Raw genomic sequence first — 23,906 nt, 5'->3', positions numbered from 1 at the left:
ATCCTTTGAATCTTGGACATAATTACATCTTGAAGATTTTCTTTAATAGAGTAAGTTTGTCCTCTCTGAAGAAAGAAAGTTACATTCAACATGAACAGAATTGAGTGAACTTTTTATCTTAAATAGCTAGTGTGTAAAAAAATCATCTTAGTAGTGTGTTTTGATTCATCGCCTTTTATTCCATTGCATTAATTATTTTACATTTATTACGCCTTTACCAATTTGGGTCAACATTCATTTCTAGAACATGCACCTGTCATTTCACTATAACTAGTAACTAGAATACATAAGTAATTCTCTATCTCCTTCATTATTGATGTACAAACAATAATATATTGTGTTATCCTTGCTAGCTTGCGGGGTTTGCTTTTCCAATTTTGGACCCATACAAAGTTGAATTTATCTCATGAGTTCTGCTACAGCGAACAACGCTTAAAACTTGGCTCTGCACATGATCGCTTAAACTAGTTCAAATTCTCCGGTTTCTGCGTTTGAATAAACAGCCTAAGGGAACACTTATGATAATATGAGCTTTTTATAAGCTAATTTGACACTATTATTGAAATAAGTTAATCTGATCAGCCTCAAAACAATTTATAAATATATCACAAGTTTCCAAATACTTGGACAAACGCTTAAGTTATAAGGTAAGCTCAAATAAGCTCTTATAAACCAAACTCTTATGAATCATCCGTGCCAAACTTAAGGTTGTTAATATTTAGATAAAGAAAACAAAGAATGAAAATAATAAACATTCTTTTATCTTGTTTGGTTTAGAAAATGAGAAAAATATAATTTATAAAAAAATTAATATCCGTTTTAATGTAGTAGTGACCTTATTGACTAACTAAAATATTAATTTATAAAAGTCTCCCTCATTATTTAATATCCGTTTTTCTCATCGAAATGGAAGAAAATACTGAAACTTCCTTATTTTCTCTCCAATGTTATCTAGATCCAAATGCAGAGGATTGAGTCGCTGTCTCTTGCAAAACAAGAGAGATGATTAGTAAAAGATATTCATGATATCATATCGATTGTTTTATTTTTTTTTAATTATTCCTCCTTCCCCGTTATATCTGTAAGATAAGAGAGTTAGAAGTGCATGTAATTGCCTTGTTAGGCACATGTTATGGAAGTGTTATATAAATCAATTTGGCATGGTATATGTTGCTTTAATCAGAAGCATAAAATCAAAGTCAGAATGTCTGAATATAACTTAGAGAAGTCTCTAATTGAGCTCATACTCATAGGAGAAAAAAAAAAACTAAAGGAATAAGAAGAATAAGAAATTGTATTCAGAATTGGATGAGATTCTTGGATAAATGGTTGGATAAAGATAACTTCAGTATGCAGGATTGTAACAACCTGTACCACTAGTCACTACACCTAAACCTGTGAATTTTAGTACCAAAAGTGGTTGATAGTGGTCCTTCATATGACTTTAACATAATTAGCAGCTTGAGAAGGAAAGTATTTCATTGATTTTCTTTATAACTTACTCCTATCATTCCTACATTATAAGCATTAATGAAAGGTATTATTCACGTTTCCCCCATCTTATTATTCCATTTCAAACTCACTGTCCCCCACTTTCCGATCCTTCGTCTCTCTGCTTTTAACTCCAGTACCCCACTATGGTTCCCACTTTGCATTATGTATGGAATCAATATCCAATTATCTTAAAAACTATCAAATACAATTTATCTTATAAACTATCAAATGAAATGAAGATGATTTCTTTTCCCTTAAATTCAACAACCATCACAAACTTGAGGATAATGTTTTATCCACACCTCTCTTTTGAGGTGGAGAGGTGGAATGGTGAGAGAGATAGGAAGAAAAGAAAAAGTAAGAGAGAGAAAATATGAGATGTGATAGATGATAAGATGAGAGAGATAAAAATAAAAAGAGGTAAAAATGAAGTGTTTAAAAAATGAGGTGTGTATATATCATTACTCCAAACTTGATTATCTATTTACAACTCAATTCAGAGACTTTCTATTACACGGCATTGACTAACATAAATAATGAGGGAGGTGCAAGGTGGCTATAAAAAATTTAGTAGGTTCACATGGGGACACAGTTAACTCAGACACTATGTTGGTAATTTTGACCAATGGGGCACGTAATTAAAACCAAATTCACTGCCAGCTTAATCTTGACACCAGCAAATAAATAGACCTTTGTGCCAACAAAAAAAAAGTTACCACATTTGCCTTCAAAGTTGTGCGCATCAAATCTGATGATGATTCCATTTTTACGTGTAATTTACAAAGTAAAAAAAGGATTATTAAGAAATTGATACTCTTCAACATATAAAACTGGATTTGTTCAGAATAGCATAGAGAAAAGTACCCGATTTCCTTCTCTTGGAGTGCACAGCAATATTTAATTACCTAAAGCTTAGTTGTCCAATGATACTAAATTATCCAACATAACCAAACACAAATTATAAGGGTACAATAGTGTGCACGTCTCATTCATTTATTGATGTCATAATTTTATGTGACAAGCCGACAATGATCAATGGTTAAACACTATGCATCGAACAAAGATAACTAACTATATTTAACCCCTCTGAAATTCATCAGAAAGGAACACATTAACAAACAAACCCCCCAGCAACACATATAATAGTTATGTCCACTTTAATAAGGAAACAAGTGTATGTGCAAATATATATCATTACATTTGTTCACTAGTGTTTGTCATTAGAATGTTTTGATTATTTGTAGCCATTTCATTTTTGGAATAATTCAATTCTATTTTACTGAAATAATTCAATCATCTAATCCATTTTGCACTGAAATATTTCCGTTATGCGAGCATGTTCATTTTGGGGAATAAAACTATGTGTACTCTCGGAAGTGCTCAGAAATTTTGCATGTGTCCGGACAGAGAAACATATAAAAAAGTTTAGCGGTTCACAAATTTCTTCAAACATGTCGTTTTCTAGAGATCAAGACATAACCAAACTCCAATTATTAGTTCTAGAAATTACTGGTTACTGTTTACAGCTTGTTCTCACTATGAAGTTTGGGTACCTCAAATTACCAGCAAAAGTTCAGATCCAAAAAAAAGGAATTACCCACAGGCAAAAGCTGCAACGTGCGTCACATGCAAATCTCATTATTGAGAAATCACATGGCTAGGAAATTTCATAAAGAAAGAAAGTGAAAGAAAAAAGAAAAAGCACTAACAGAACAGGTGAACCTAAGTGGGGACGAACTTCCCATAGCAATTTCTTCTGTCTCCTATTGCCCGCACCACGCCACTATACGTATTTAGGTATGTATAAGTGTATAATTATCATGGAAACAAAATGGATAAATGATGACTTCATAATATTGATTAGTGTGGTAACCCCACAAACACGAGGTCGTGTAGCAAAATAAGGCAAATTGGGATTATTCTGTGTCATAAGCAGCCAAAGGGTTATGTTCAAAACGTACAGAAAGAAATAATGAAAAGTCAAGTATCTTCACCCTTAAACAAAAGGGCATTTGATCCAACGCTGGCAAGAGAAGATAATAAAAACACACTGTTCACTTTCCCTTCCTTGAAACAATAAAAAAGAAAAGCATTTTGGAGTCACTTTTTCGTCAAGATAGGCAACTCAGCAGGGTATAAAAGAATAGGACCTTATGGTTGGTAACTTGTGTTCAGTACTTACATGGTAGAGTAAAGATGCTGATTTATATTTTAATTAGTAGTAGTTGGAAAATGGATGGAGACTGCTTCTGGCCATTTGGAGGAAATTAAACATATGAGAAAGAGAGTTTCGTTTGCAAAATAGTCCTAAGGCCAGCTGGGGAAACTTAATTTAAGACATTAAATCAAAATGAAACCAATTTGATTATTTTGAATTGGTCCCTCATGACAGCTCCCCTTTAACGAATAAACTCTCACTATAAGTACAACAATTTCATGCAGCTTTTTTCAGTCATCACTAACACCAAACCTCTTCTCTTTCCCTCACCTCCTCCACTTCTAAGAATATCTGTGAGGGCCAGATCAGAAGCATTGGCCAGAGGTGGCAAGCTTTTCCCTTCTACCCATGACTGCTAGGGGCAGTGGCCCCATAAGGGGTCGCCTTTGGCCACAAATGGCCATGGCATTGGCCATTGTTTTTATTTCTACAACTGTGGTGTCCGTCGCTGCTGATGGTTACCTTTACTCCTCTCCTCCACCACCTTATGAGTACAAGTCACCTCCCCCACCAACTGCTTCACCACCACCTCCTTATGAGTACAAGTCACCACCTCCACCACCACATGATCACAAGGCACCACCATATGAGTACAAGTCACCTCCACCACCGTCTCCTTCACCACCACCTCCTTACGAGTACAAGTCACCTCCACCACCATCCCCTTCACCACCACCTCCTTATGAGTATAAGTCACCACCACCACCACCACATGAGCACAAGGCTCCACCATATGTGTACAAGTCACCTCCACCACCATCTCCTTCACCACCACCTCCTTATGAGTACAAGTCACCTCCACCACCATCCCCCTCACCACCGCCTCCTTATGAGTACAAGTCACCACCACCACCAATAGAGCACAAGGCTCCACCATACTATTACAAGTCTCCTCCACCACCCTCTCCCTCACCTCCACCCCCTTACTACTACAAATCTCCCCCACCACCTTCACCATCTCCTAAACCATACTATTATAAATCTCCTCCCCCACCTTCACCATCTCCTCCACCACCCTACTACTACAAATCCCCCCCTCCTCCATCTCCTGTACCTCATCCACCTTACTACTACAAGTCCCCACCGCCACCCTCACCATCTCCAAAGCCGTACTACTATAAATCTCCTCCCCCACCTTCACCATCTCCTCCACCACCCTACTACTACAAATCCCCTCCTCCTCCATCTCCAGTACCCCATCCACCTTACTACTACAAGTCCCCACCCCCACCTTCACCATCTCCTAAACCATACTACTACAAGTCCCCACCACCACCCTCACCATCTCCAAAACCATACTACTATAAATCACCTCCACCACCTTCACCATCTCCTCCACCACCCTACTACTACAAATCCCCTCCTCCTCCATCTCCAGTGCCCCATCCACCTTACTACTACAAATCTCCCCCACCTCCTTCACCATCTCCTAAACCATACTATTATAAGTCTCCTCCACCACCTTCACCGTCTCCTCCACCACCCTACTACTATAAGTCTCCTCCTCCTCCATCTCCTGTACCCCATCCACCTTACTACTACAAATCTCCTCCTCCCCCTTCACCCATTCCACATCCACCTTACTACTACAGTTCTCCACCACCTCCGGTAAAATCTCCACCTCCACCAACACCTTACTACTACCAGTCCCCACCACCACCTAAGTACTATCCACCTCCATACTATTATAATTCTCCTCCTCCACCGGTTGTGTATCCCCCATATCCCTACCCACACCCCTATCACCACCCATTGATTGTGAAGGTAGTGGGTAAAGTTTACAGCTACAGGTGCTATGACTGGGAGTATCCTGAAAAGTCTCATGACAAGAAGCACCTCAAAGGTACATTACATTCATCTCTTTATCTTTTATCTAAATAATTATCGACTCGAAGTTCTCAACAATATTCCTATTGAACTGTTATTTTTTGTGCTTCAAAGATTTGAACTATCATTTCTTTTTTATTTTCATTAGTTTTTTTGGGAGTATTTCATATGTCCAAAAACGTCTTTGTTTATCAAAACTTAGAGGTGCTTTTACTAAGCACTTGTTCCGACCTGTATTCAATTCTAAAATACACCACTGAAGTTAACTAACTGTATGTTTGTGACAACTTATTTTTAAGATAATCTAAATCAATAACTCCAAAACAACTTACTTCCTATATAAAATACAAAACATATTTGTGCAGAACCTAGATGCAGCCTATTAAATAGAGAAAACAATCAATGACGAACATAATTTAACATGTTATCTCTTTAATAATGTTGCCATATATAAATGTGATACGTGAAAATGATAGTTTAATAATGTTGCCATATATAATTGTGATAATAATGCTGCCATATATAATGCTCCTTTTTTAGTGCTGGTGTATATAATATGTTTCTCTACCTTTATTTATATTTCACTTTCTTGTAACATGTTCGATTTATGAAATTCAATTTTTTTTTGTATGGGGCAGGTGTTGTTGTGGAGGTCAAATGCAAAGCTGGGAGGAACATCATCAAGGCCTACGGAAAAACTAAGAGTAATGGAAAGTACAGCATCACAGTTAAGGACTTTGACTACATCAAATATGGTCCCACTGTGTGCAAGGCCAGGCTTCATGCTCCACCTAAAGACTCACCCTTCAACATACCTACTAAGCTGAATGAGGGAACCGACTTGAAGATAAAATCCAAAAACAAGTATGAAGTTGTGCTAAAATCTAAGCCATTTGCTTACGCTTCGAAGAAGCATTTTGAAGAATGTGATAAGCCTAAGCCTTCACCAACTCCTTACTATTACAAGTCACCACCTCCTCCTGCGAAATCACCACCTGTTTATTACTATAAGTCTCCACCCCCACCATCACCATCACCATCCCCTTCACCGTATTGGTACAAGTCTCCACCTCCACCATCATCAACACCAAAACCATACTATTATAAATCTCCCCCACCACCATCACCATCCCCTTCACCATACTGGTACAAATCTCCACCTCCACCATCACCAGTACCAAAACCATACTATTACAAATCTCCTCCACCACCATCACCATCCCCTTCACCATACTGGTATAAATCTCCACCTCCACCATCACCAGTATCAAAACCGTACTACTATAAATCTCCCCCACCACCATCACCATCTCCTTCACCATACTGGTACAAATCCCCACCTCCACCATCACCCGTACCAAAACCGTACTATTACAAATCTCCACCTCCACCATCTCCAGTGCCAAAACCATACTACTACAAATCTCCCCCACCACCATCACCATCCCCTTCACCATACTGGTACAAATCCCCACCTCCACCATCACCCGTACCAAAACCGTACTATTATAAATCTCCACCTCCACCATCACCAGTACCAAAACCATACTACTATAAATCACCCCCACCACCATCACCATCCCCTTCACCATATTGGTACAAATCTCCCCCTCCACCATCACCAGTACCAAAACCATACTATTATAAATCTCCTCCACCACCATCATCATCTCCTTCACCATACTGGTACAAATCTCCCCCTCCACCATCACCAGTACCAAAACCATACTACTATAAATCTCCTCCACCACCATCACCATCACCATCCCCTTCACCATATTGGTACAAATCTCCACCCCCACCATCACCCATACCAAAACCATACTATTATAAATCTCCACCTCCACCATCACCAGTACCGAAGCCATACTACTATAAATCTCCCCCACCACCCTCACCATCCCCTTCACCATACTGGTACAAATCTCCACCCCCACCATCACCCGTACCAAAACCATACTATTATAAATCTCCTCCACCACCATCACCATCACCTCCTCCACCTTACTATTATCAATCTCCTCCTCCACCTAAAGAATTACCACACCCTCCATATTATTACAAGTCACCACCCCCACCATCACCATCTCCTTCACCATACTGGTATAAATCTCCTCCTCCACCACCACCCGTACCAAAACCATACTATTATAAATCTCCCCCACCGCCATCACCATCACCCCCTCCACCATACTATTATAAGTCACCACCCCCACCATCACCATCACCTCCCCCTCCATACTATTACAAATCTCCCCCACCACCTAAGGAATTACCACACCCTCCATACTACTATAAGTCACCACCCCCACCATCACCATCCCCTCCTCCCCCTTACTACTATAAGTCTCCACCACCACCATCACCATCTCCACCACCTCCATACTACTACAAATCACCTCCACCACCATCTCCCTCTCCTCCCCCCCCATACTACTACCAATCTCCCCCACCACCATCACATTCTCCACCACCTCCCTACTACTACAAATCACCTCCACCACCATCCCCGTCACCTCCCCCTCCTTACTATTACAAATCTCCCCCACCTCCATCTCCATCTCCACCGCCTCCATACTACTACAAAAGTCCTCCTCCACCATCTCCCATTCCTCATCCTCCCTACTACTACAAATCCCCTCCACCACCAACGTCATCTCCTCCACCTCCTTACCATTATGTGAGTCCTCCTCCACCCTCACCATCTCCTCCCCCACCATACCACTATGCATCACCACCTCCTCCTTCCCCATCTCCAGCTCCCACATACATTTACAAATCACCTCCCCCACCAGTAAAATTGCCACCACCACCATACCACTACACATCACCACCTCCTCCCTCCCCTTCACCCGCTCCCACATATATTTACAAATCACCTCCCCCACCAACAAAATCGCCTCCCCCACCAGTTTACATTTATGCTTCCCCACCACCACCGATCTACAAGTAAGCTCGGAATGCGGAAGCATAGTTCTTGATAAATCATGTAAGTTTTATAATCTTTACATCTATATATATATATATATATATATTATCGTTGCATGTATATATCTTAATAATGAAAATCCTTATTTCATTCCAGGTTGTAGTTTACGTCCAAGAATAAAGGCAAGCTTCATTTGGAGCAAAGTAAAACATCTAGCTTCCTATCCAAGTTCGTTGAATAAAAGTCTGAATGTATCATCTCTGAGCTACAATATTTGTGATTCAGACAAGATTGACTCTATTACTTTGATGGCCATCTTGCACGTCCTGATCTTATTGTGTTCAAGTGATGGACAAATCAAAAAGGGGAAGCGAGATTTGAAATGTAAATGTGAAGTGAAAGTTAGAAGTATAGTCTGCTTTTGGTGATCTCTTTAATTTATTTGTGAATAAGATTATTATGGCCATGTATTTGCTTTTATATTTATTGAGGCATTTTTGTATTGTGTCCTGTTATCGTGTTTGAAATAAGAGTGTTGGCACAAAATGGAAGCACATTCAAATTCTGTCCACAATTTTACTTTTTATTTCTCACTAGCGAGTAGCAATAATCATTTGCACGCTTCCCTCAATTTTAAATAGCTTCAGTGGCACATAAAAGCTTGCAAAATAGACAAATAGAAGATGCATGGTTCACATTTCTCTCAAACAACAATCATCTTCTTAAATTTCAAGTTGCTTCTGTCTTCTCCTAAAAGAGAATGACAAATTTTTCGACCATTGGCTTCAAAAGAGTTACTGGCTTGGTGCCTACTTTTTGTGTTTTTTTCTCCACTCTTAACAAATTCTGCGTGATTCCTATAAAATTCTAAATTCTAGGCTGATGTTTTTCTTAGCTTTGGAGTGTGAATAATCCATTAAGCCTTACCATTTTGCTACATTATTCAATTTATTTCCTCCATCGATTATGTTTGAAATTTGTCAGCATAAATGTTTTGTTTAAAAAATATAAACTCCCAAAATAAATTGATAAATTGATATGACAAACAAACACGGAAACCACAATACTATAAATTATTTGGACGCAAGAGGAAACAATGTTTCTTTCTTTTGATCTTGAATCTTCCCAAAACAAACCATTAGGATTTCTTTAATAATATATTGAAATCTACATAACTAATTTGAGGGCCCTTTATTATCATCTTCTTGTAATTTTATTCCCTATAAAAGTTGGTTTCCTTTATTTTTGAAAAGTTGGAAAGAAAATATGATCATATTCATGTATAAATTTAGGTGATGTTGAACAAAGATTTTTTATATAGACAAAATATACTTTAACGATATCAAACACTCAAGCTATCTAGCCATGTATAAATTCAAAGTTTAATAAAAAAATTTACTATATCAAAAATTGAGGTTATTAGTAAGGATCAAACTTTGTTTCTTTCATCATCTTTCAAAGTCGACAGTCCATTACTGACGCTATTATATGTGATGTTGAGCTCAACTTTTACCTGATTAAACTAACTAAAGTTTCAAAAAGAAAAATCATTCTTATTGATCATTGCTTTGTTCTCACTAACCAAACCACCAGAAAAGTGGCAACTTGCTATAAAAGAGGAGACATAAGGATCAAAAAGGGTCACTACTAAAAAAAAGTGATTTAGCGAGGGAATGATATCCCTCGCTGTTAGCGACAGAGTGTGACGGAATTAGCGACGGATTCATGAGTTTGGAATAAAGAATGTCGTTTTAAAATTTAGCGATGGATGGGTAGCCTCGCTGTAGTTCCGTCGCTAAATCTCTCGCTAATGTTATTTTAATATTTTATCTTGGAATTTAGCGACGGATCATAAACGTCGCTGATGTCCACCCGTCGCTAAATCCCTCGTTAAACTTAGTAAGATGTTAGCGACGTCGTATTTCCGACGCTAAATCTTTTGTTAGATTCGAACATGGGATTTGTCCACAAAAGAGAAGGGTTTAGCCATTTGAACTAGATTGTAATTTTGATAATTTGTGTTGAAACATATGTTTTTTTAACTATAGACACTAGCTGGTTAAAAGTTTCCAAGTCCAAACACTAAGCAATCCATTCACTCGTACTCTCTCAGAAAAACCCTAACACTCAGAAATTCCTCTCACACTCTCATGGCCGCAACGCGTTCTCTGCTTCACCTTCTCACTCTCTCAAATCTCACCCTTCGCCGCTTCGAGTACGTCGGAACACTCCATGTTCGCGTGTGCTTCCTCTTCTCGGCAATGCTTTCGCGACGGCGCAGTCTCCTCCTTGGACCTCCGATGTGTTGGAATCTCTTCTCTTTCGGAGTTCGACTCGAACTGTGCTTGCTGGAATTGTGCTTTTAACTGCGCAGCATCGCTGAAGAAATCATTGGAGGTAAGTAAAGTTATAGTTTGAGTTATCTTGTTCACTATGTGTGTCCAGTCCAACGTATAAATCATTGGAGAGAACATGTTTGTCAATAGATTATTAGAATTGTTTCTCATCCTTTAGGCTCTGTTTCTTATAGCATGTTTGTGAATTGATAGTGGTACAAAGAGAACATGCCATTAGTCTTTGTCTTTATATTTATGCATTTACGAATTCTTATGTGCTTGATATCCATTGATATTTTTAGAAATATAATATAAAATCATTCTTGTGCCAAATAACTTTAGTTTTTGGGATAATTGCTTATGACAGATATACATTTGGATTTGGCTCCTTTAGAATGATTTACTAACTTTTGTGAGAGTAGTGAGACATTTCTACTGCTATTTAGAAAATCGTAGGAGTAGATTTTAAAGAATCTATAATTTGTTATGTATCTGCCGCAGTTGAATTTTAATAACTATTAGATTTCATTCTTCTCCTACTACATTGATTTGATCACTGTAATAGTAAGTCTTATTTATTTATATATAGCGAACATTTGGATATCTATCTGTGACCTGGAGATGCGTTCAATTTCAATGTTCTTTTCATCAATCTTTGCAAGCCTCTGTGGGTATGCTAATTGTGTTTATGATTTGTTCTGCACCAATTTCTTAAGTAATATTGTACTTATTTATTTGGCTGTATTGAGCCCATAGATTTCTGTGAACTATCAACACTGTATTTTCTTTGTTTATGCCATCATTTGAAAAATGTTTAATTGTATAAGTACCATTTTATAACTTAATATTGAGTTGGCCTTAAAGTATCAAAATTGTATGTTTGCAATAACAGAGCGATGGCTTCCCACATTGTTGGTTATCCCCGCATGGGACCCAAGAGAGAGCTTAAGTTTGCCTTATAATCCTTTTGGGATGGCAAGAGTAGTGCTGAGGAGCTGAAGAAGGTTTCTGCAGACCTTAGGTTAGCCATTTGGAAGCAGATGGCTGAGGCTGGAATCCAGTATATTCCAAGCAACACCTTCTCATACTATGATCAAGTATTGGACACAACAGCCATGCTTGGGGCAAGAGGAAATGCATCTGTACCAGCTATGGAAATGACCAAGTGGTTTGACACCAACTAGTAAGTAAATCCCCCTTCCCCCTGAAGTATTTCTTTATATTTATGCATTTACTCATACTCTTCATATTACAGGTTGTTTAACTTCCCTTTCATTGCCCCAGTTTTCATAATTTTTTAAAAGGAAAAAATTGATGATTTAAACCCATTAAAATTGATCTAACTACTGAAACCCATTAAATTTGACGCCTTATTTTAAACCAGATGTATAGCAAGACATGTGGCTTATTGGATGCTGATATTTTTTTTTTGTATGATATGGTTATCAATATACCATATATGATATATCATCATTAATTTGATGGTTCTTCCTTTATCTTCCTTTAATAAGCATGGTGGAAATGCTTGATAGGTACCAAAAGTGCAGCAACTGACTTAGTGTAGTTGTGTTAAATCCCTCAAACATTACTTTTATGGTTTCTGATTGAATTTTGACACCAAGTGTTCAGCCATTCATTAATTGTTATGTGTTAAAGTCCTATGACATATGGTATATCTATCGAAGTACATGAATGAATGACTAGAGAGATAGCATTAATTACTACTAATGATTTCTCTTCTGATTCTATTTCTTCAATAAATAGATAATTAACACTACTAGCATGTGTAGTTTTCACGAGTTTGCTATTTTGCTTTAGCTTTCTATTGTTTCCATTTATTTAATGAATTATAAAGTGAATTATTGTTTTATCACAGTAGTGAGTTATTTACTGGATGGTGTATGATTGTTTTGGTTGCATGTGTATGAAGATGCTAGCTTAGCCATGGAAGTTTATTAAGTAAATTGTTGTTTTATCAAATTAGTGAATTATTTACTGAATGGTGTATGATTGGGAAAAGGGATCAATTTTCACCATTATCTGAAGCCTCTTACTGTGCCTTGGGATCTCAAATCCCCAAATATGTTTCTTTCGTGATTCATTGAATTTGATGTTGATTTGCTGCCATATGTACAGGTTTGGGTTGGAACTTGCGGTTTCATCTCCTCTATAAGCCTCGACATCTCAGGATAGAGGGAGCAATCTGCTTTGTGTTTCCCTTCTGTGGATGTGAAGCTGCTTGAATCAAGAGGTACATCCCGATCTGTCTAAGTTTGAAGCTACTGAAGGGTTTGACACATGTGCTTGTGGGTAAAATCATTTACAGCAACAATCTTTACTGAACTGCTACCATATGTTGCTTTAAAACCTTACTTGCATGAGTTAAGTATGAGGATTCAAGCCTTCAAAGTTTATTTTAGCTTGAAATCCTTGTTATGTTTTAGATTTAGTACCCTTTCCTTGTTTTGTCAATTTACTTATATATTAATATTGATGAATGCTTTAATTTAAGCCTGAATATGCTTTTAAATTGGGGATTCATTTACTGAACTGCTACTTATTGGTTGCTTATTGTGTGTTAGAAACATGAATGTGCCTGAAAATAGGAAATGGATGGATAATAGATTGGATTGTGAGAAGCATGTGACTGAAGAATCAATATAAATTTATTAGCGAGGGAATGTAAATAAAAATGTCAAGTGGTTAGCGACGGACACTTCCGTCGCAAACAGCGACGGACTCCTATATTCCGTCTTAAATAGCGACGGATAATTCCGTCGCAAGTAGCAACGGATTGTTATGTTCCGCCGTAAATAGCGACGGACTGTCCCGTCGGAATTAGCGACGGATTCATGGGATAATCCAGCAAACAGTTTAGCGACGGAAATATATAAGTTAGCGACGGCGCATTTCCGTCGCTATCAGCGACGGATTTAAGAATCCCTCGTTAATTATTTAGCGACGCCACTTTGCCCGACGGACAGGGTTCCGTCGCTAAATTTTTAGCGACGGATTTTGTCCCTCGCTAATTTGCTTTTTTTTAGTAGTGGGTTTAATGTAGCTCAATAATATATGTAAGCAAATGTATCATGAATGTATCATGGTGGGTTACACTTTCACTGAGAGTATATATATACTATTTAGAATATAAAATCAGAAAGAAATGCCGAACCGAATAATGGTTATAAAGAAGAGGTCTAGCTACTATCTGAGGATTTGGTTATCATTACCTAATGTTTATAATTTTGAACACCACCATTTGGAATAACAGAAGAGTGGATTCTCAAGCTACTTAATATTAAACGTAAAATAATCTTATTGGAGATGGAGAGAATTCATTGATGTTGTATGGCTGCTCAGTGAAGCATTGGGGTTGAAATATAATGGCAGCGACATAGAGGCTATCCGGGGTCATGAGGAAGAATTGAGGGAGATACATGATTCACATGTATCCTGACCGGATTTCGGATTTGGTCATGTTTTGTTTTCAGGGGTTTTGTTGTCTCATTTTGGTTTGTATTCAGTCATGTTGGTTTTTGTCTGGTATTGGATGTAGCTTGCGTTTCTTTGCGGGGTTTTTGGTGTCTGTTTTGCTTTGGATTTGTTTAGGTGTTTTGGTTAATTACATGGCGGGTGGCTTTGTTGGAGTTTTGTTTTTATCTCCCTTTAGAAGGGGAGTTTTGGGGATCTTTCTTGCCGGCTTGGAGGGTTTTTGTTTTCTACTTTGGGGGGTTTGCTCTTTTGATTGGAAAGGTTGACTGAGTGAAATTGAATTGTTTAGGATGTTATTATATAGGGTATGTCTAATCTCTTACATGAATATCAACATACCCACACTCATTTGTTACGGGTAAATAGCCAAGTTGGTCCCTTAATGTGTCAGCCGCCTTCAAGTTGGTCCCTAAACTTATAAAATGCATCACGCGATCCCTGAATGTGGTAAAAGTCATTCAAGTTAGTCCCTAACGTTAAAATTGTTGACGGACGTTAACGGAAATGGTGAGATGGAAATTTTTTTTCCATGCTGGAGAGTCCACGTGTAAAATGAAAGCTGGGGAGAAAAATTAATGTCAATTTAGTCCCTCCTTTTTTGAAACAATCTTCAACTTCTTCATCTTCATCTTGTTCATCTTCACCTTCTTTATCTTCCCTAGAAACCCAGAACTCCACCCCTTCCGGCCACCACTTCAGCCACCTCCACCTGGTTCAAGTTCTCCGGTCACCACCCCCCTCACTCCTCCGCCAATCATCGAAATCAGATCTGGTTCATAAACTCCAATCCCGGCCGTTACAAACAGCGTGCTGCACCGTAGCTCGCCATCACCATCGATCTGAACTCTGAGGACCCTCATCCACCACGTCGCACCGCGCTTTCGCAAGGGATGCATCATCCTCGCCACTATGAGCATCGCCACACCGCTCAGCCAAGCTCCCACCTCAAACCCCCTCCGTCTTTGCAAGCCACCACATGACCCACCGCTGAAAGCTAAGCCTTCATCTCCTTCTCGATCCCACACGCTCTCAGGCCTCTCTCGGTGCGCTTCAGATTTAATTTTGTGGTGTGTGTGCGTGTTGAGTGTGTTTGCGCTGGGCTTTTCAGATGGGTGAAAGCCAAGATTTGAAGAAGATTGGGATATTGAGAAGGGATTAGCTTTCTATTCCAGCAATGATAGAACCATGTGTATAGTGTATTTTTGGTATAACCGTGTATGGTGTTTATTTTTTAATTAGAAGTTGCCGCAGTGTTGTTTAGTTTTCGTGGGTTCTTTCTACAATGCCATTAGACTTCAAATGTGATTTTGATGCACTATGAGTTTGATGTACTATTTTTATTAATTGTAGTTAGTGTCATTGACCATTATATAGGGAAAATAATATAGAGTGATGATAGATCTTGATGGTGAAAGTCTTCCAAGAAGTGTTTCTGCAATCCTCTCTTCTCATATCTTGCTCTGTAACAATGTTGTCAAGGTCGGGGACGGGGGAAGAAGGTTGGTGGTGGTGGAGGGGTGGGCAGTGGGGGAGGGAGAGAAAAGGTGAAGAGAGAGAGAAGTTGACTTTTCAACTTCGTGGATCAAATTGACATTAAGTTGGCAATATCAAGGACTGAATTGATATCCAAGTGGCGAAAAACGTGACATGTCAGCCTTCCGTTAACGTCCGTCTCTTTTTTTTAACCTAGGGACTAACTTGAATGGCTTCTGCCACATTCAGGGACCGCGGGATGCATTTTAAAAGTTTAGGGACCAACTTGAAGGCGGCTGACACATTCAAGGACCAACTTGGCTATTTACCCAATTTGTTACTAACCTAGTCCCTCTAATATCTAAGAAACTACCACATTGGTCAATGCAAATATGTTAAATCAATTTGAACATCCAACAGACTAAGATAATTATAGGAGGGTTTTGAGATGAACCTTGTCCCTGTGGAGAGCAATGAATGAATGAATTCCACACTGATCCTTGGCATGCATCTGAAGCAAATTGTGATATTTCTGCTGCAAGGCAGAGATGTGTAAGAAATGATTCATCCTACAAATGAGTAATATATAACTGAAACCTTACCAAATTGATGACATAAAAAGACTTACCTTGAGAATCTACGATAGTGAGTAGTGGTAGTAGGAAATGCAATTGAAGAGAATTAGAGAAGGTTGTGTGATAATTGATTGTGTTTAGACATGGTTACATGACGGTTAGCATCTAAAGAATTGAGTTCCCACACAATACCCCATTGAGTAATACCCTAAGTAGCAGTATTAGGATTCAGGAGAGGAGAAGGTATCTTCAATATGAATGAATAAATGAATGATCGAATAAGGCAATCAAACACAGTGAATTGTAATGAAATGAAATCACAGAGATGATCGAAAAGCGTGTTACCAGATTCAATCTGAACCTGCAATTACAATTAGGGACGGAAGGCAACTCATAAACAACAGTGAAAACCCAAATGAGAGGGAAACTTCTCAACAAACAATTTATCAACATGCAGTAGTTTTGGTTTGAAACATTTATTTGTGACGGAAAACAATCTGTTACACGACTTTGCGACGGAAATAAAATCCGTCACTAATCTTGCGACAGATAGATCACAATTCGTCAACGTGTTTGTGGCGGAAATGAGTCCGTCACAAATAGCAACGAAGGCTCATCCGTCACAAAGTCCTTATCACCATGTTTGCGACGGAAAATGAGAAGAATCTTGGGAGAACCACACCACAAAAGCTAATTGTTGTAGTTGGAGAGCCCAAGCCCTTATAAACCCCACATTAGAATCCATACTTCCAATGTGAGACTCACGTCTCATACCTTGCAATTAGGTCCTAACATCCCACCACACCCCGCAGCCCCGGCACCCATGCAGGTTGGCTGTGCACTAGCAGCCCCTTGACTAGTCCCGGACGAACACTGCAATGCCGGAGTCATCACTCGCGCCGCTCATTTGCAGCTGAGAGATATGGTGGAAGGCTCTGACACCAATTGATAAGAACCTTGGGAGAACCACACCACAAAAGCTAGTTGTTGTAGTTGGAGAGCTCAAGCCTTATAAACCCCACATTAGAATCTCATACTTTCAAGTTTCAATGTGGGACTCAAGTCTCATACCTTGCAATTGGGTCCTAACAGAAAACATGTTCGTCACAAAATCCTCCCTAATGAGTTTGTGACCGAAACAAAACCGTCCTAAATGTGACGGTTACAAAAGCGTCAGCGTTTTTGCAACGAGAATTTAATTTATCACTAACTTGCAACGAATATCATATCCGTCACAAAGTCCTTTTTAGCGTGTTTGCGACGGATTCTACATTCATCAAAGCCCTTGTGAGTGTGTTTGCAAAACTAAATTTGCCATGACATTTTGCGACGGGTTGTTCCATTACAAGAACATGTTTACGAATATAAACTCCATCACTAATTTTCGGCGAATACTTTATCTGTCACCAAGCCCTTATCAGCTTGTTAGAGCCGGAATACGTATCTGTCACAAAATCCTTGTAAGCGTGGTAAATTTACCGACGGTTTATTACAGGGATTTGTTATATCGCAACTCGCAAATTCCACGAGAGTGATTACTTACGGAATTTCCTCTCTAAGATTCCATCACTAACTCAGTTCTACATCAAACCGAGGATTTAAAAAATGGCTGGTGAACACCCAAAACGTCATTGGTTTATGGGGATAAAAACCAATTTGTGACGGTTTTTAACTCCCACAAACCAGGAGTGTTTGGGTGTTTGTCGCTATTGGGGTGTTCACTAATCATTACTCTTAGTGACATTTTAAGAGTTAATCTATTTGAATGCCTACAATCTATAATAATAATAATAATAACAACGAAAACTTTATTTAAAATTAGAACATGTGTTATTTTTCATTTTTGTTTCTCCTCGTTCTTATTTAATTTGTTATTCTGTTTTGTTTTAGTTTTTATCCATTCATATAACAAGTCATATTTTGGTATTAAATGTGAGTCATGAATTTTTATTTTTACATTTCTATGTTAATATAATCATTTTGATCTACCATTTCCACTGTTGATAACCGATAACCGATTCGCTCGATATATTACGCTCACTATCTTTTCAAAGCAGATTAAAATTTAAAGAAAAAAGGAAGATGTTGCATGTGTCATTATTGCAGTATTCATTTATTTATGCTTTTATTATTCGTGGAAGAAAAAGAAAGAAGTGAAGAATTTTCTTCATCATTTTTGTTTTATTCAAGTGGGAGGGAGGAAGGGAGGGAAGGGAAGTCAAGGCAGCATACAGCACCACCAGGCAGCAGCAACCAGCAGCCAGCAGCCAGCAGCCAGCAGCCAGCAGCCAGCAGCCACATATTATACTTTTCTTCAAACAGCTCTTGCAAATTTCTCTAGTTCAGTTTCCAGATTCTGCCAACTACTTTGATCAGGTTCCATCAATCACTCATATTTGCTTTTGCTTCAATTTATTCACTTTTTATTTCTTCCATCCGATGCATCTCTTTAACATCCTTATTTCATTGCCTTCCTGATGCTTGGTTTGTTTTTTGAGGTCAAAATTTATAGAGATTCCAACTTTATCATATATTGGATTTGTTAGCTTCAGATTTACATTTAGTTATGGTGCCCCCCTTAGTAGTTACTCAATTTGTTCTTTCCTATATTCAACTTTGCTTGAATGAATTTTCTGTGTGATGGAAGACTTGTTTTCAGATTGTGTTGGGCGTTCAACTCTGTTTGCATTTTGATGTTAACATTGCTATGCTACTTCAACCAAACAATATTGCTTGCAAATATCATTTCAGAATTGAAAGTCTAAGCTGTTTGTTTGTTAAATGTGCTTTATTTCTACTTGGCAGTTCAGCTGTGGTGCTGAAAACCACCTCCAATGAAGAAGGCCATTGGTCAAACTGTCAGGGAGCTGTAAGTATCACTGTTTAATATTAATTTATGGTTTAACATGACATGAATATAGCTTCTATTACCTTTTCAAATCCAATCCCATTTCATAAAATTCCGGACCCTCTTCATTGTATTCTTGCAGGAAAAGAGAAGTAAACAAGAAAGTATTGAAAGTTCCAGGGATAGAACAGAAGGTAGAGTTGTTCTTCAATAAAACTATTATTGCCTGAGTTGTAGCAAGATTATTGGTGTAAGGATCTGTGTGAAGTCTGTATTTTCTCTTCTGTAATACTTACTCATGAAATAGTTTGTTGACTATCATTAAAAGTATACATATCATAATCTATTCATGAAAAATTTAATTAGAATAGTCATTTATTTCCTCTCTTCCAGGTTCTTGATGCTACCAGCAATGAAGCTTGGGGTCCTCACGGATCACTCCTTGCAGATATTGCACAGGCGACCAGAGACTTGTAAGCTTGAACTCTTTGTTTTATGCCTGATAGTTGTTATTGTAAAAGAAAACCCTCATTTTTGTGCTCCCTTACAGTCATGAATGTCAGATGATCATGGCAGTAATTTGGAAGAGGATTAATGACTCTGGCAAGAATTGGCGGCATGTCTACAAGGTTTTGTAGAAATATGTTTTACTTGCAGTTACTATACTCCTTGGTTCTTTCACTCTTTTTTTTGTCATAATGTTCTCCGTGTCCCTTAATACTTCAATCACCCATGTAAAGCACCATTTGTGAAATATGTCCGAATACCTATTTACATCCTCCGAAATCATGATGGGTTCTTGCCTTATAAGAATTCTGGCTTGTAGTTGAATTTATTTCTGATCCAACTCCCATGGCGTGTTGTGCTAATAATGTATATGCATAAAATGTTAAACAACAGGCTTTGATAGTGCTCGAGTACTTACTGGCTAATGGAGCAGAACGAGTCATAGAGGATATTAGAGAACATACCCATCTAATATCGGTAATTCCCATTTTGTTAATTGTACTTGACTTTCATGTACTGTTTAGTGTTAACTAATTGGTCATGCAAGTCCCTAATATTATCGAAATGATCTAAAATTTTGAATGCAACTGTTAATATTCTAAATGCCATGCAAACAGACATTGTCCAGCTTTCAATATATTGATTCCAGTGGAAGAGATCAGGGAAACAATATAAGGAAGAAGTCACAGAGTTTCGTTCTCCTTGTAAATGATAAAGAAAGGATCATAGAGGTTAGACAGCAGGCTGCTGCCAACAGGGACAAGTAATTTCCTCTCACTAATTTTAATGATATTTTGAGCTTTGTTATTTTCCAGTTGCTATGTATGAAAGCTTATATCTGCTACCTTATTAAGGAAGAATCTGACATTGTTTCATTAGATATTCCCTTTTTCTCTTTCTCCCAGTTTTTAGCCATTTTTGCACTTGAATTTCTCTTGAGGGTTTTTGGATTACAAAATTAAACATAGGGTAGAATATTTGACCTACTTAAGTATGTTGTGGATTTATCAGTCTGGAGGAGATATGTAACTAGCCTTCATGATTCACCAGGTTTCACAATAATTCAACAAGTGGAATGTATAAGCTTGGTTCATATTCAAGCAGTGGAACTTATGGTGATAGATATGATGATGATCGTCATGGAAGCAAGGAGGATGATAGAAGTGATTATGGTATCAGCAGAGAAAAAGAATGGGGCTATAGAGATGATGATCGAAATAGTCGTGGTGGAGATTATTATGGCAGAGATAATGAGGAACACAATAGTAGAGAGGGTTACAGGGATGACGAGTACAATGGAAGCAGTGCTAAAGCTGAAGACCATTCACTGGAAGGAAGGTGAGTTGTGCATAGAGAAATTCCCTCCCTCCATCCCTCCTTATTCATGCATAATACCACTAGGCAATAGGCATTATTTGGATTCACCATATGGAATACAATGGGCAGGCTAGAGAGGGAAGCTTCTGAGAAAAATGTTGCTGCTCCTCCTAGTTATGAAGAAGCTGCTTCTCAAAGCCCTTTACAAAATGAAAGGTATGAATTTTGTAATGCAGGGATTACTTATGCACTAAGGAGTAAGGACTCTTACCATTATTATCTTGGTTGCAGGGATGGAGAGATTTCAGGAGCATCTGCGCCAAGAGGATCTTCTCCTGTGAGTGATAATCCACACCAAACCTATGCTTCCACAGGATCTTCTCTTGTACGCGATAATCCAATGGATGAAACTGCTGCTGCAACTACTGTTACAGCTGGAAGCCAGGAAGTTGGCACTTGGGATGAATTTGACCCCCGTGGTCCTGTGTCAGGTGAGAAAAGTTCACAAAATTCAGTATGTTGATCCTCACCATGTGGAATTGAAGCACACACACACACATATAATATTTTGGATTTTTATCATGCATATTTCATAAGAGCTATTTTGCTTATCGGTAGATGTTTGGGGTTTTAGTTTGATATTGATTGTTTTCAAGAGAGCTTACGTTTATGCTACTTACCTAGCAACATTTATACTCATGATAACTTTATATTTCTTCTTAGCTGCCCCAGCTGTTGCTGATAATGTTGAAATGGACTTATTCAGCTCTCTGTCAGATCCATTCTCTTCAAATGCATTGGCTCTCGTGCCATCTTCATCAGCAACCACAACCCATCAAGGCTTTCTGAATCTTGGCTCGACACCATCCTTTCCACAGCCATTATCTGGATCCCACAAACTAAATCCAGTACCGGTAGGAATTTTTTCATTTTTTATTATACCTTCTAGTGTAAGAAAATATTTCAATCCTTTTTTACCTACTCAGTGCTGTTAAGAATGGATTTGTACACGATTTGGAACGGATCTAGTTTTCACTTTATTCCTTGCCTGTCCTTTTGGATTTTGCATGCTTGATTGTAAACAAGCAAGGGGTTGGGTTCTTGGTAAGAGATGTAGCATCACTCACTTCTCTTTGTGAACCACAATAAATGGATGGAATTCTAAAAAATCGTGTGTCTAACAAAGGCATATATCTATTATTGGGCTCATGCTTAGAAGTTAGAATATTCTTTTAAATGCTTGTTATCCTAGCATGTAAAAACAGCCCCTCTCATTTCCTTTTACAAGAATTATTCTCTTTTTGTTTATCCTTGTTGAGATAATATCTGTTGGTTTGAGTTTTCGCAGTTGTTTGAAGATCCATTTGGTGATTCACCATTTAAGGCGGTCCCTTCTCCTGAAACTGCTCCATTTCCACCCCAGATGCATCAGAATCTTGAACCATCCGAATTAAGTGGTCCTAATACAGAAAATGTGTCTAACTTTGGGTTTGGAGACTCATTTTCTGTTGTACCATACTCTACATCTTCTGTCAGTGACACTCAGCTTGTATCATCAAACTCACAGTTTTTACCTCAATATTTGTCTTCTCCACCACAAGAACCTGATATTCTTGCAGACATTCTCCCCCCTGCACCATTAAGTGGAATAACTTCACAGCATAACTTTTCAGCCCCTCCTTCATATGCTCAATCTCTACCATCCTTTTCAGCTTCATCTGGGCAAATGGCATCACAGTTCTTTCTTGCACAAAGTGGCCAACTTATGCAGCAAGGTTTCTCAGCCTATCAAGCCTCACAATTTAACAGCAGGAACTTCATTGCGCACCAGGGAAATGTACCTGGTGGAAAACAAAGTGATGTTGTAGGTAGCTTACTTGGTGAAGGAGTAAACGCTCCTAATGTTTGTCAACCTTCCAATGACAAGTTTGAGACAAAATCAACAGTTTGGGCCGATACACTAAGTAGGGGGTTGGTTAATTTGAATATATCTGGACGTGAGTGCTAATATCTACCTTTTTCTTTTTTTAACATCTCAATTAGAATTGTTGACCTTGATTTTTATACTTTTTTATTGCAGCTAAAATAAACCCATTAGCAGATATTGGAATTGACTTTGATGCCATCAATAGGAAGGAAAAGAGGATGGAGAAGCCCACCACAGTACCCCTAACATCAAATGTAACCATGGGTAAAGCCATGGGATCTGGTTCTGGTATAGGCCGAGTCGGCGCTAATGCTCTCAAACCCCCATCAAACCCGATGATGGGTCCTGGTGTTGGTATGGGAATGGGAGGTTATGGGGCTATAAATGTACCAATTATGGGTATGGGTACAAGGCAAGGAATCCAGATGCAACCACCTTCTGCATTGCCTCCTGGGTCCAATGTAGCAGGTAATTATAATTCCATGATGGGAACAGGTGGTTATCACCAACAACCTTATGGTGGGGGTGGGGGCTACCGATGATATTGGGCAATCATACCTAGATAACAATCTCAGTGTATGACACTGAGCATACTTATATACAAAGTTAGTGCATGTCAATGGTGCTGCATACCCAAAATTTTTGTTACAAGTTGAGAGATGGCATGTTAGTAGACTCAATATCACTATACCAGTGTAAGATATTATTTTCCCTGTAAAGTGACCCAGTGTCATGTGTGCTTATTCTTGTGTTTTGTATATTTATATCATTTCCATTATTTTTTTGGTCATTGTTTCTATATATGATGTGTGGCATCATGTCTGTGTTGTACATGTGACTGGATTGAATAACCTTACTTGGGCTGTTGCTTTCTTCGCTTGCTCCTTTTTTTAATTCTTTTCCAATACCAACTAGTGGTGTGATAATATATTCCCTTCCTTTGTACTTTTATATAATATCAAT

At 38.4% G+C, this 23,906-nt stretch overlaps 2 protein-coding genes across 2 annotated transcripts; both read left to right on the top strand.

Moving 5' to 3' along the window:
• The first annotated feature begins 3,929 nt into the window (after window positions 1-3,929).
• On the top strand, window positions 3,930-9,042 carry LOC130717009 (extensin-2-like). The gene is made up of 3 exons (XM_057567096.1): window positions 3,930-5,555; window positions 6,178-8,528; window positions 8,625-9,042. Exons 1-2 carry the CDS (start codon window positions 4,061-4,063, stop codon window positions 8,490-8,492), a joined length of 3,810 nt encoding a protein of 1,269 aa, XP_057423079.1. The 5' UTR covers window positions 3,930-4,060; the 3' UTR covers window positions 8,493-8,528; window positions 8,625-9,042.
• A 9,439-nt stretch (window positions 9,043-18,481) lies between these two features.
• On the top strand, window positions 18,482-23,816 carry LOC130716916 (clathrin interactor EPSIN 2). Its single transcript, XM_057566955.1, has 13 exons — window positions 18,482-18,720; window positions 19,150-19,213; window positions 19,335-19,386; window positions 19,586-19,665; window positions 19,743-19,821; window positions 20,093-20,176; window positions 20,317-20,462; window positions 20,750-21,037; window positions 21,146-21,232; window positions 21,308-21,507; window positions 21,740-21,930; window positions 22,365-23,013; window positions 23,097-23,816. Exons 2-13 carry the CDS (start codon window positions 19,179-19,181, stop codon window positions 23,483-23,485), a joined length of 2,280 nt encoding a protein of 759 aa, XP_057422938.1. The 5' UTR covers window positions 18,482-18,720; window positions 19,150-19,178; the 3' UTR covers window positions 23,486-23,816.
• Window positions 23,817-23,906: the final 90 nt, after the last annotated feature.

The sequence above is a fragment of the Lotus japonicus genome, chromosome 5 (genome assembly GCF_012489685.1).
Source record: "Lotus japonicus ecotype B-129 chromosome 5, LjGifu_v1.2".
Taxonomy (NCBI): Eukaryota; Viridiplantae; Streptophyta; class Magnoliopsida; order Fabales; family Fabaceae; genus Lotus; species Lotus japonicus.
This window is presented reverse-complemented; position numbering and strand designations above follow the sequence as displayed.